General features: G+C 37.0%; 1 protein-coding gene across 2 annotated transcripts in view; it reads left to right on the forward strand.

Moving 5' to 3' along the window:
- Window positions 1-14,925, forward strand: part of RALY (RALY heterogeneous nuclear ribonucleoprotein) — a 52,494-nt gene that overhangs the window by 17,621 nt on the left and 19,948 nt on the right. The window contains exons 3-4 of one of the 2 annotated variants that reach the window (XM_058175565.1): window positions 4,274-4,346; window positions 14,173-14,223. In XM_058175565.1, the coding sequence (XP_058031548.1) occupies window positions 4,274-4,346; window positions 14,173-14,223 (124 nt within the window). The remainder of the gene's footprint in view (window positions 1-4,273; window positions 4,347-14,172; window positions 14,224-14,925) is intronic. The other variant, XM_058175566.1, reaches the window with a different exon arrangement.

A 14,925-nucleotide genomic window follows, 5' to 3' on the forward strand; every position in this document is an offset into this window, starting at 1 on the left:
GGGCACAAAATTTTCAACAACCTATAATGTTAGAAACATGGGAAAAATTTGGGTGAGGAATGTTAAATTCATAAGCACAAAATTTAAGAGAAAATTTTATTAAAATGTTTAATAGATGGCATTTAGATCCTAAAAAACTGTCATGTATGTATCCAAATGTGAAAGCAAAATGTTGGAGATGTGATTGTGAGGATGCTACCTATTATCATATATGGTGGACTTGCAAAAAAGTTAAAGCCTTTTGGATTAAAATATGGTGGATTATGCAGAACATTTTGAAAAAGAAGATCAAGTTTGTTCCACAGTTCTTTTATTAGGAATAATCTCAGATTGCACTGTTATAGAGACAAAACTGATTCTGAATTTAATAACTGCTGCAAGATTATTGATTGCACAATATTGGAAGAAAGAAGACTTACCTACAATTGGAGAATGGATTAGTAAAGTATCAAATTTAGCAGAAATGGCAAAAATTTCTGCCTACTTGAAAGACTGTACACAAGAAAAATATATATTGGAATGGAGGAAGTGGATTGATTATATTCAAAATAAGTATCAGATTAAAATATCAATTAGTTTTTGAGTGAAGTTAGGAATTATTATGTATTAGTTTAAGAAAGAAGGAATTGATAGTGTGATGGTGTGAAATGGAATATGTTTTATGTTATATTTTAGATTATGTTTGTTAGTTACAATACCCTGTATTCTGTTCTGGGAAGTCTCGGGGAAGGAGGCGGGAAGGGAAGACTATAAATTGATTGGTTGCCATTGTACAGGAATAATGGTAGAATTAAACAAGTTGGAATGGTGTAATGTCGGGACTGCTCGGCAAACACTCCCGAAGGGAAAGGGTAAGGAAAGAGGAGTAAAGAAGGAAGAAAGTAGGTAGGTAGGTGGGTAGGGAGGAAAGAAGGAGGAGAAGAAAGGATAGGAGGAGGAGAAGAAGGAGAAGATAGAGGGTTAGAAAGGATGGTAGTGAGAAGTGGGAAAGAGGAGGGGAAGTAGGAAAGCGAGGAGAAGGTGGTGGGGGAAGTTTAAGAAGGATGAGAAGGGAAGAAAGGATTAAAGGGGGGAGTGGCAGTCGAGCAGCCCTGACTGAGTATAATTTGAGTATAGGACTGATTGTTGGATAAGTGATTGTATTGTACACTGGTCAAATTGTGGGAATTATTATGGAAAAATAAAAAAATTTTGCAAAAAAAAAAAAAAAAAGAGCACAAACGTGCCTACCGTTCCTTTCCTATTGTTTTTCTTTTCTTCTTCCTATATATATATATATATGCTTATACCTCCTTATATTTACTCATATATGTGTTTATATACTATATAATCTTTTTGTATGATACCTACATATATTGTTGTGACAAAATAAAATAAATAATAAATAAATAAATAAATAAAGGAGAATATTTGTAGTTCAGGGTCCTTGTGCTCTCTGAGCTTGGTTGTTTTGTTGCAGATGTTTCATTATCCAACCTAGGTAACATCACCAGTGCTTGCAAATGTTTCATGAACCAAGCTAGGATGTTACCTAGTTTAGGTAATGAAAAATCTTCTAAAAGAAGCAACCAAGCTCAGAGAGTACCAAGGATCTCTCAGAAGAACAAGACAGATAATCACAGTAATCAAAGGTGGCTACAAGTTACAGTTTAAAAGCAGTTACTTTTATAGAGGAGTCTTTTGGTTGTTCCTAGAAAATGTGTGAACTTAGCCTCCCTTGTCCACTAGAGAGGACATGTGGTTTGGCTTTCTTGTGAGATTTTGCCATTTTTATCATTTGTCAGTTGAAGTGGTGCCCTCAGGGTAAAGGTTTTATGTGAGGAAATCTATCTATAGAAATGAGGAACTTTCAATATCTAGAGGGGATTTTCTTTTTCTTCTTTCTTTTTTAGGTTGCTTTGCCAATTTCTAAGATGCGCTTTGTCAATTTCAGCTTAAGTGTCAAAAGGCTTAATCAGTTTTTTAGTTCTGTTTTCTGGGGTTCACTGGGAGGCCAGAGAGGAAAGAGGGTAAAGGGTGGCATGAGTCTTTGGCCTTCTTACAAGGCCTTTAATATAATAAATGTTACTTTTCAGACTTCTATTTCCAATGTATGGAAGAGCCAAATAGAACAGCCACATAATTCCTACGTGAAACAAACTGCTTAGTTAACTTTTTTTTTTAACGAGGTGTTGATATATCACCCACTGAGAAGCTCAAGTCACCCGGAGTAAACTGAGAATTGTTGTTGAATATAGCATTTCAATCTGGAATTGACATTTTTGATCTCCTAGTAGGTGGTAGCAACATTGAAGACAGCAGGAGCACCAGACATACCTCTGCAGAGGCAGAAAACCTATTCCCTTCCTTGCAAAGACGGGTGTACGGCTTGCAATAAGAACTCCCACATTTTGCTTCATTTTCCTTTTGCTTTATTAAGGGGGAAACAATTGTTTGAAACAGCACAGTCTGTCCTCTGATTGTCTTTTGCAAAATTAGAACAATACTAAAATATAATTTTAAGAATGTCAGATGAGACTACAACAGTACATGTAAATAAAATGGTTCTATTCATTTATTTTGCATCTACTCACTACTAGACAGTTGAATGCTTTTAAATATATATATATATATATATATATATATATATATATATATATATATATATATATATATATATATATATATATCATATAATGTTGAATGAAAAAGGCACAGAAGACAAGAAAATAAAAAACAGAAATGATACACACACATTTTGAGTGTGTATATATATATACATATATATATAAACAACTTTGTAAACTTAAAGAATGCAAAATTTTAAACATCCATATTTCTATTCTTTTATGTATACGGTACAATATACAGTTGTTTTTAGTAGTTGTTTGACATAACTAAAAATTGAGATAATAAACTTGTCTTTAATTAAATAATCCTTTGAGTCTCTTTGCCCTTGTGCTATTTGAGGGTGCTGTATTGACTTTCAGTAAGTTTCTGAATATTGTTCAAATGTTGGTTTAAACTTTTAGAACCCAAATGGTTTAGCTCCTAGATACTTGCAGCATCACCTCCAGATAAGAACTGATCCATTTAGTTCCCTCATATTAGGTGGGGATATCCAACCTCTGAATCTATGAAAGCTGAGATCTGTGGGGGCTTAAGAGCAATGCTTTTCTATGAAGAAGCCTCCCATTCGAGGTCAAACTGACACCAACTTGTGGCCTTTCAAAAAGCTACCCAAGGCTTTAAAAATGAATGTGTGCGTTTGTGCCACTGCATTGTAATGTTTACTACTGGTGGATTTGTATAGTTTCAAAGTTTACTGTGTTATGTTTCTGTGAATCTATACCATTCAGAGCCATATAATTTCAATAGTATGTAAATACAACAGACAGACAGACTGAACTAAAATCAATCAAGCCACTATGAATTGCTTTAGTCTATGCACAGGTGTCAAACTCACGGTGTCACATTGCCATCACTTGACGTTTCATGATGGTTTTTTCCCTTTGCGGAGCTGGGGTTGGCATGGCCTGTGCATGACACATCAGGCCCGTGGGCCTCCAGTTTGACACCCTTAGTCTGAGGGATAGGATTCCTAAAAGCAGATGTTCCCATCCAGGCATTGATCCAGATCCCATCCTGTTTCACATTACTAAGTTGTTATATTATATCTTCACTTTATGCCATGGGACCACAATGATCTGGGTCTATCTTTTCCTATGCTTGTCATAGGAACGCACACTTTTAGTTATAATATCTATGACTTAGGTGGGTGTTGAATTCTTCATGAATCAATTTTTCTAAGTGGTTCAAGGTCCTGCAAATAGTGAGGGAGGAAGGAGGTTTATTCTTGTTCATAATGGACCCTGATGATTATTGTGTGCATAAGGCTTAAGATGAATTATCTTCCTTATATGGGATAGATTTTTGTTATAAGTTTAAGGCTTTGATAATATGAAAATATATTTAATTGTATTTGATGAATTAATTAATGAATTACTTAGATGGGAAATGATTAATGGGACCACAGGTCTTATTGAAAACTATTGCAGAATATAAATATAGAATATACTGTATATTTTTCACAAAAAAGAAAACACTATTGCTTCTTTGAATATAACAGGTATAGCTGAAGAAAATAACTGTTGCCTGGTATTAAAACAAAATTATGTAGCAAACCCTGACCCCAAAAGAATTGTTAAAAATAGCTTACATTTGTTTTGAATGTTTGCCTTAAGGACAAATAGGGAAAGATACTACAGTAATTCCAAACCATTATTCGTTGCAGATATAAACATGGCTGGAGAACCGAAGCCCAACAGACCAAAAGGACTAAAGAGAACAGCATCTGCCTTGTACAGGTAGGGTTGCTGAGGATTTTACCTACACCTGTATTTAATCATGCATGATGGCAGCCTATCAGAGCCTACTATCATAAGCGGCAGCTGTCAGAATTCTTCAGCAGCCTAATGAGAAATAGGCCTGATACCTTTTGACCCCCAGAACTGTTGAAGGCAAACCTGGAAAACATGTAAACCTAGACCATGGGTATCAAATTCATGATGATACATCGTCATGTGACTTCTTATTACAACTTTTCCCCTTTCGCTAAAATGGGGGTGGGCGTGGCCAGCGCATGGCACATCTGGGCCATGAGTTTGACATCCCTGGCCTAGACATTTGGTAAATAAATGGGTCATTGAGCAAGGTTGCATGCAGTTGGCAAAGGCAATGAAGTTCAGACAGCAGCAAATGGCATGTGGCAGGAGTTTGGAAGTGAAAATTAGGAGAAGGGAATGAATGAGGAAAAGGATTAAGCAAAACATAGGACTTTCTGACAACAGGAGGGGCAATAAGTGTCATATTTGAATATAGTAGGACAGAAGGACGATGCTATCAATGCAACTGAGAGACAGCAATGGAAGAGTAACATGAGGGTCATAGAATACTAAATTTATCAAGAAAGGTAGAAGGAAGTGGAAAGTGCTGAGACAGATGTTAGAGAGGGTGATGGCAGAAAAGAGATTGGAATAGATTGTTTATCCAGAAATAGATTGAACATTATAGAAGTTGACACAGTTATTGACAGCAAGCAAAATAAGAAATCAGCTGAGGGGTAGAATTTAGCAGAGACCTTAAGAAAGAAGCAACAGAACTTAGCATCATTGAAAAATGACAGGCAGAAATCTGAGGTTTCAGGAAGCTGATTTGGATCATAAGACAAGAGCAGTAGAGAAGCATGTAAATAGATAAGTCAGGCAACTCTTGTTCTCTCCAGATATGCAACATTACAAGTGAAATATAATAATGCATGGAAGCAATAAGCCATGGAAGGGAATAAGGGTGATGAATAGCAAAGAAGACCTGATGATGGTAAACACAAGAAAGGATGTCAAAACATTAGATTAAATGACTGGATCATCTTGTCTTTCCACCACAACTTTTCCTGTCTGAAGTCCTCAAGATACTAGAGCAAATGTCAAGCTAGCTGGAAATTCTGAGAGTTGAAGTTCAACTGATATAGAAAAAGCAGTATACAGATATTTGCATTTTGGCATCCATTACAGAGTAGAGAATGATTTGTTGATGTAATTGTGATGATAATAATACAGATTGGTATAAACTAAGAAGCAAATTTTAGGCTGGGTTCTGCCCAGTTGTGATTTTTGCATAATGATAGCCAAGTAAAAAACTAAATTATCTTCAACCTAATTTCAGCTACATCACAGTTCATGTAAAAACATATCCGGAGGTTTTCATCCTTTGCCTACTGTTACTAAACAGCTGTCTTGTCAATAACTTTTTCCATTTTGCTCTTTTATCGTATTTATTACTTCAGATAAATATTAGTTGCTCCCCGAGGTAGTTCTACAAAAGGAAAAAGTTCTGAAGATTAAAGGGAAGGCGTGATCTGCCTTGTTTTTATCATCCTTGGGCTTTTTCCTCAGCCCAGGAGGATGTTTGGCTTCATCCTTGTTATGCTCCCTTCACCCAGCTAGACAGACACATCAAACACTTCCATTACTAAAAGCTGAATAAAATGTAATCATGTGTAATAACAAATAATATGGCAAATTGGGGCACTTACACAAGTATAGGTTTTACTCACTTTTTTGCAGATCTCATGAACATATCAGCACAACACACTTGTTATATAGCCATAGCAACAGGATGAAATGTTTAATGGCATCAAGTACTACTGTTAAGATACTTCTTTTGCTGTGGGCACATCATACATAATTGCTCTGATCCCTGTTTGTTTTGTGATTTAATTTAACTCTACAGTGCCCTACTGAAATTTTAGAGTAAAGGATAATATAGATCTAAAGTAACGTATTACATGGAACAGGTGATGTTCCAGGTGATTTGCATGGATAATTCAGAATTCTTTGATATTTTGAATTCTGGGATTCTAGATGAATAGAAAAGCGGGAATTTTTTTTCTGATCAAACCCATTCTTGTTCCTGCTGCATTAAAGTGATCACCATAGCCATTGTTTTAAGACTCGTGGGTCGATTAAAGTCATCTGTGCTGATGGAGCATTGCATTTTGAACATTTGCATATCCCTAAAATAATCACTTTGAAGAAATCTGTTTACATTATTTCCTCAGAGAGGATCCTAGCTTGATGTTAGAACAGCATGATTATAAGAGGTAGTCCTCTTACATCTATCTGTTTCCTGTAATTATTGGATGTCCTTGCATTACATATAATCAAACATTTTGCTTAAAATTGGCCAACCAGGTAATCAGAGGCACCCTTTTTGCAAACTGAAAGGTTTTTAATTTCTCTAGCTATCTAACAGACTAACAATTGTAATTTTACTAATTGCATTAAGTTTTATGTCATCTTTGATTAAGAATGATATAATAGTAAATGTAAATTGATTGTATTAATGGATTTTATGGAATAATGTAGGAAACTTTGCCTCAGCCCTTTGAAAAATCCGAGACCTGGTCAAACAATCTATGCTGAAAGATCTTATAAAACTATGCTGGATTCTAATCAAATATCTGCAACTCGCAATTTCATATCTAGCCAAATGGAATAACTTCAAACTAAGCACAGCATGGTTAGGCTAGAATGAACCTGCATGAAAGAAAGCTGATCTGCTATAAATGAATCCCTTGGTGCCTAATGTACCACTAAGGACCCTGGATGAATTCATTCTTTCTGAAGTCAATTGTGAACCAACCTGATCTGCCAGATGAATTACAGATTGGGAAAAGTTATTCACTGCCTTATGCCCTCTCAAAACAACTTGTAACAACAACATGAAAAAACCCAATTGAAATACTTTGGAATAATAAATGAAATGTGAGGGATAATGGCTATCTTTAGAGAGAATATATTCTCAATTACGCCTTTGCATCCATGTTGAAATGGAAATGCTCTTGTGGACTTTTCCTTTTAATTGCAAACCAGTAAGAAAAACATTTATAGTTGAAGATTTGATTTCTCTATCTCTAGTTAGAGTTAGTAAATTAGTACCACAGTTCTAAGTGTACTATTTTGGAAGTAAGCTCCAAAATATTTATTTGTGTTCCTAGAAAAGTAATTCAGCTAACAAATGATATTTAATCTTCTCAAGATTGAGGATTGCATTTCTCCCAGGAGAATCTATTGGCAGCCATTATGGGACATCCAGCTAAGAAACAGCATCTAAGAAAAACAGAGGGCAGTAGGTAGTATGCTGATCGTTTCTCAGACATCTCTTCTTCTCCTTCTCCAGCTCTTCTAAGTAGCAGGCTGCCACAGAAGAGAGAAGTAGCTCTTATCAGAGTTCTGATCTGATTTCCCATGTAGGGGTTTTGCAATTAATCTGATGTCACAGAACTTCAGCCTAAAGGTGGCATGCAGCTCTAAGGCTACATGATGATCATTCCTGTCTCAATAGGTAATAAGAGTTAGATTATACTGAGGTGGTGCAGTGGTTAGAATGCAGCACTGCAGGTTACTTCTGCTGATCACCAGCTGCCAGCAGTTTGACTATACCAGTAACATCAAGTAACTCTTCCCTGTCTTTCCCCATTCAGGCAGCATCATGCATCCATTCTCTCTTCTATTCACCATTTCTCTCTGTGTTCTAAATAAATGCACACTCAGACTCCATTTTTCCATCACTCATTTCCCATTCTTTTCCTCTATCATTTATACATTTGGCTGGATTTTCACACTACCAAAACACTAAGCCCAGCTAACACAACTTGATTTCAAAGTTTGCTTAACGAGTTGTATCCGAATATATCAACCAAGCTACTGTATAGCTAAAAATGTTGGGCTGGCTCAAGAATCCTGCAGCCCCTTCCCACAATTATGTGCCATCAAACTGATGTTGACTCTTAGCATCAATACCTTTATGGATACATCCTTCTTCCTGTTTAAGGTCAAAGTATCCAACCCATTTTAGCTTATCTGGTATGATGTATGAATCCAGCCAGTGAGGCACAAACCACAGAATAGGACTGTTATTCTTAGGGATATTTTGACCACACTGATTTGCCCCAGTCTCTTATCTGAAATATTCAAGATCTCATGGAGCGGAAACTCATAAGACTTATATGGAAATTCTCTGAAGTGTTAAACCATTGGGTAAGGATAACCGATGAAGCTGTTAGGCTATTCCCAGTCCTTTGAGTGCAAGCAAATTGACCAACCCTGTTTCAAGGAGCTGCACTTGTTCTATTTGTCATGTCATTCTGTAAGGCTCTGGAAGGAAATCGATTTCTCTGATGCCCCTGCTTCACTTTTTGATACAGTCTCAGAGTAGGAGTAACCAGAAAGCAATTATAGGAATATAGCTAAGAGGAACTCTGTCAGCAAAAAAAGGAAGCAAGCATTATTCTATCTCATTTATCAAATGGTAGTTAGCAAGAAAGGAAATGTTCCCTCCCCACAAGCAACAGCATCAAAAAGACCAGCAGTTAGCCAGGAATCTTATTCAGAGCTCAGATGGGGAAAAAAGGGTTATTTCTTAATCATTTCAACTATTGAAGAATTAAAGAATAAATAGCAGCAATTATTTGTGGCTATCTCAAAACTTAGACCTTCTTTCCTTTAGTAATACCCTCCTCCTTATAGACTCAGTAGGGTGGCAGCTTCTAAAAGCGGACCTTAACTTTGGAAAATAATGCAAGGCTTGCTAGCCTAGAAGGACCTGTTGCCCTACAGATGGATTGAGGTAAATAAATGGTTGATAAATTAGGCTGTGTAAAGTACTCTGTTCTCCCTTGAGACATTATCTTAGTCCACATTATGTTGTGGTCCACCAGTGGCCAGCAGAGCTGGCAACAGAGTTGGACAGTGAGGAGATTGGGGAGGAACTTGGGCCAGTCCTAGGGGCTGGGGAAAGCTCGGACAAGGGCTCTGCATCATAGGCAAAGAGGGAGTTAGACAGCAGCAAGGCAGAGGAACAGCTGGAGCCCGTTCCCAGTGTGCGCATGCACAGAACTGGCAGAAGACAAGACAACTCAGAAAGCAGGGTTGACTTGGGAGTAAAGCCACACCTTGGAGGTGATTGTCCCCTCCCATAGGAAATAAAAGAGGAGTGAACAGGGAGTGGGCTTTTGCAGGAAACAACTCGTTCGTTCCATGACTCTGAGAGACTCTGTGCCAAGTTTGCCTTGTACTGCGGTTGGAAACAAGTTATGTGGCAGCTTGCCAAACAAGATAAGGAGTGTTGAGAAATATTCCTTTGAAAAATTGTTTGGACAAAGTTTGCTGACTATGACTGAACATAATTCACAGTTGTGTAAATAAAAAAGGTTTCGCCAGGACCAGTTCCTGCTCCCTGATTGTTAAGGGAGCCTAACATTGTTAAAATAATCTGATTCAAAGTAATGAACAAAATTGTTTATTTATTTTTCTGCCTTGAATTTTGCCCTGGCATGTGCAGCATTCATATAGAGTCTCTTTTGAACATCCAGGTAGAAGCTAGATGAGTGCCCTGAAATAATACTTGGAAGGGAGTTTTATTTGGAAAGAAAATTTTGAGGCTATGTTGAAGTTTGCGTGCAAAGTTGCACAAAGCCTTAAAATAAACTAATAGCATGGAGAAAGAACAGCTGAAGAAATATGGCATAGCAGTCCCTGGAAATATAATACAGGATATTTTTGGTCATGATCGTCTTTATTATAACAATGATAAAACCTCATCTGACTTGTCTCGAAAGGAATTTGAACTCTAAGAATAGCAAACAAGCAATGTATAGCCTGCAAGACACTTTTGGCCTCCTTAACAGATGAACTTTACACCTATGTCCTTATAGCAATCTGCGAGGGCTCTAACGCACTTTAATATTTCCCAATGGTTTAAATGAGCAACTTGGAGGAAGGAATATCTTCTTCTGGAAAATATGGATAAACCTACTATCTGGGAAAAAATTACATAGACCAACAGAAGGCAGTATGTGATCATTTTTATCCTTATTGGGACTTGTAATGGTTTGGTAGCCAGGTCTTATTTTATAGTTTCAAGCCTCATCTCAGGAATGGAACTCATGAGCCATTGCATGTTATATGACTATTACAATGTTATTAATTTTAGGAAGTATCTAGCTCCTAACACTTAGCACTGCTGCAAGAAGGGATATATAGACTATCAGAAATGTACACACACAATCTATATTGTTGAAGCTTTCAGAGTTGAAACATACAGATGTTATATTATATCACGTCTCCATGTATATGAATGTTATCTGTGAAGATTCTGACATTTGGACTTGGCATGTTGGAGGAGAAGTGGGTTGGCTTCATCAGGGCTTTTCAATGTGTCCAATTTCTTCCCTTGACTTTTTATAAAACAGAAGCTGTGTTAACACAGAAACACAGTGAAGCTGGGGTTATTGAATTAAATCAACCAAATCTGCATGATTTGTTCACAAGCCGTTATTATTATTAAATGTTCTGGTTTAGTTTTATTTATGAATTTAGCCATTGTATATAGTAACCAATGAAAAAAGAGGGTTATCCTTACACAAGACACCGTATCAGAGCAAAAAAAATCTAAAAGTTAACAGTAAAGCAGGTAGCAGTTTATGCAAATATAGTTGCTACATCTTTAACTGACCTTGCTAAGCATGTTGTGTGACCTAGACCAATCATTATGTGTGTGTGCATGTAGGTATACAATAACCTATAGATATGGTTTGTATATAATAAAAGCTGGGTTAACACGGATAACACAGTTAACACAAATGTGACTTTGTATATCATTTGAACAGTTTTTTTTCAGGAGTTATTTTCAATTTCTGTTCATTATATTTGATTAGAATATAGAATCAAATCAGAATGTATGCCAGTTTACAGCATGTAGCTGAAAGTGGTTGATCTCAGAACAGCTAAGCAAGATCAAACTTAGTTAATACTTGGATGGGTCAGTTCTAAGCTGGGAGGGTGGAATCAAAACAGCTTCTTGGAAGAAGGCTGTGGCAAATCACTTGTGTGTAGTTGTCCATGAAACCATCAGGAACTGAGCTCAATCCAAGGGAGATTGTGCACTATTATTTTTAACAGTCTATGAAAGGTAAATTGCTTGTTTGAATAGGACCCAATTTGGGGCTTTGGGGAGATAAGTTTTTTTACAATAAAAATAATGCTGCAAGAACAAAACTAAATTGTTTTTTCCTCTTTATAATCTAACCGCAGCTTGAAGTAAGCTACTTCAGGGGAAAATATGCTATGCAAATTATATGTTTAAATAAACAGGCTGCAAATGTTTGTCACAAATTAATAAAGAAAAGCAGATCTTCAAAATATATACAATCTCATTTTATGGCATTCTAGGATGCTCTTGATTGAAAAAAATAAATGAACAGGTGGTATAAATAGGAATTTCATCTGAAGACTCGAGCCATTTGCAGATCCCAAAAATTTGCTGCTAGGATTGATTGAAATAGAATTTACGGGCAATCATGTCTATCTACCAATAATATATTATTATTTCTTCCATCTGAGAAGGTCTGGATACAATTGTGAGATTATCCTATTTTATTATAAGAGCTACCCACTGGTAACAAGTTATTGATTGGGTTTATGCACACTTAGCCCAGTTTATCTATGGTTTATAGGAGAAATAACAGTTGACTGAATTTGCTCAATACCCAAAGCCAAAACCAAACAAACTACATTATAATGGAAAAACATGTGAACCCAATGCACTAAAGTCCGGAGGCTACAGTTAGTCCAGAATGCGGCTGCGCGGGTGATAGATGGAGCCCCTCGTGGCTCCCGTATAACACCCATCCTGCGCAGGCTGCACTGGCTACCTGTGGCTTTCCGGGTGCGCTTCAAGGTTTTGGTGACCACCTTTAAAGCGCTCCATGGCATTGGGCCGGGCTACTTACGGGACCGCCTACTGCTACCGAATATCTCTCACCGACCCGTGCGCTCTCACAGAGAGGGTCTCCTCAGGGTGCCGTCGGCGCGGCAATGTCGTCTGGCGACACCCAGGGGAAGGGCCTTCTCTGTGGGGGCCCCCACCCTCTGGAATGAACTACCCCCCGGACTTCGTCAGCTTTCGGACCTCCGGACCTTCCGCCGCGGGCTTAAAACGTATTTATTTAATTGTGCAGGGCTGAGCTAGATTTTAAATTATTGGTTTTAAATTGGGTTTTATTTGATATTTTAATTCTAAATTTACGGGCTTGTTAGAATCAGTTTTTTAATTGTTTTATATTGTATTTATATGTCTTTTAAATGCCTGTACACCGCCCTGAGTCCTTCGGGAGATAGGGCGGTATATAAATTTGAATAAATAAATAAATAAATAAAATAAATAAATAAATAAATAAATACTAAAGTCACCAACTGAGTCCTCCTTTATTCAACCCAGCCTTATACAGGAAGACTCTGCACTCGTCAACTATAGAGTGTTTCCTTTGATGGAGATACTGAGCTTTAAATCTCTCTTGGGCTTTATTGTCTTGAAATGTCATGTTCGTGTCACCAAGTCAAAAGTGTCAAGCCAAAATTAAAATTTTCACTTTTAAGCTGACCTTTCCAACAAATGTGTTGCTAACTACACTTCTTTTTACTAGGAAATGTCAGAGCTTTCAATTTCTATGATTTGCCAGCTGGATTTCTGTTTAAAGTTTTCTTCTAGGAAGAGTTGCAATAATATACTTTCATTACTGTGTATAAAATATTCCTCCTGGAAGACAAAAAAAATGGTGAGCTATTAAGTCACCCACTGACACAGTAGTTATAGCATCTGAATCAAATCTTGACAGGTGCTATTGCTAAAATATACAAATACACAACAATGGAAGAGCAAGCTGCTTGGAAAAATTTCTGGCACCTGTGCTGCCTGCCTCCCCTCTGAAGGCTCTCTACAGCCTCAGCAGGGCAGCATTGGCTATAAAACAGCAACCTTGAAACAGGTGTGGGAGTTGTGTTTTGGAAGCTCTGCTGCCACATCTTCCGACTCTTTATTGTTTTAATCATTTAGGAGTGTTGGACTCTTGACAACTTTATAGGCAAGTGCTCTCTATGCTACCTTGTCAAACACAGCTTCTTTCGATTGCTGGATGTTCCATATGTATGTATTTGCATTTGTAACACTTATAGGGAGACATAAACATCTATTGTCCAATTCAATGCTTTTGTAGCTCTTTGGAGTCTGGGTCGATCTAATTGGGTAGAATTTTAAGAAAAAACCTATGATATCCCAATCTACCATTTTTTGGCTAGATCAGAATTCCCATCTGCTACCCATTTATCTTTTAGTAACCAAACAATAATTTGGTTCACACATAAATCCATGGATTGTAAATAAGTATTATGTGCTTGGTTCACCTATCACACAGAGTGGAAAATGTGCAGTTTGTATATATTTGTATGTTTTGTATTGTATGTGAGACAAATGAAGTCTTGCCAGTTGAGATTCTGCATATCATTGTAACATCGATAAGAACCTGTGCCGTAATGAAAATCCATTGGTTGTTTGTTTTTGATTACATGGATTTCTGCAGATGCTGCCAAATGCCTTGTTGTGTCCTAAAACAAACACAACAGTAAATCTGAGTTCTTTGTGATATAGTTTTACTTCTCTGGATATATATTATCCAGAACTCCTGGTTTCCTTTCAGATCTATGAGACTGAATTCTGCTACTTCACAGATGTTGCCTCAAAAAAGTAATTGGTGAAGCATAGTACTAATCCTGTTCTTTGTTTTATTTTTGAAAGCAGTGGCTATGACTTTGACTATGATTACTACAGAGATGACTTCTATGACAGGTGAGCAAATAAAAAAAGAACGATGCTGTCACATTGATTGCTTTTTACTTTTATTTTAAATAGAATGAACATAAGGGAACACTTTCATAATGCTTGTGCAAAGCAAATTTTGATTGCTTATATTTTCTACCCTGCCATAGTTTTATTTGAATGGCTGCTTCACTTTTCTAAATATGTTGCTTTTGGTTCTATGGATGTAAAGATTTCTTTAAACGACTGAAAACTTGGATACAGGTAGTCCTTGACTTACATCCAGTTGCTTATTGACATTTGAAGTTATGACATGCCTCCCTGGGAATATTTAACAACCTGGTTCCGAAGTTCTGCCCCCACCCACCCTGCAGTCATACGATTGCATGTTGGGTGCTTGGCAACTATCCCACATTTATGGCCATTTGCAGCATCCCATAGTCACATGACTGTAGTTTATGAAAACTGGCATTTACTTCTGGTTTTTGACAAAACTGTCCTATAGCCAGCTTGGTCTACTCTAGTGGTTAAGGCACCAGACTAAGACCAAGGATTGTTATTGTGGGGAAAATAGGAAGAGGAAAGTATGTTGGATGTATTCGCCACCTTAACTTATTTGTAAAAATAATAAAAGGTGAGATGCAAATAAATAAAAACAGCAAACCATTGGTTCGCTTAATGTCATAGTTATCGTTTGACGATTGCTGCAAGTAAGGTATAAAATTGGGTCAA

The sequence above is a fragment of the Ahaetulla prasina genome, chromosome 3, assembly GCF_028640845.1.
Source record: "Ahaetulla prasina isolate Xishuangbanna chromosome 3, ASM2864084v1, whole genome shotgun sequence".
Classification (NCBI taxonomy): domain Eukaryota; kingdom Metazoa; phylum Chordata; class Lepidosauria; order Squamata; family Colubridae; genus Ahaetulla; species Ahaetulla prasina.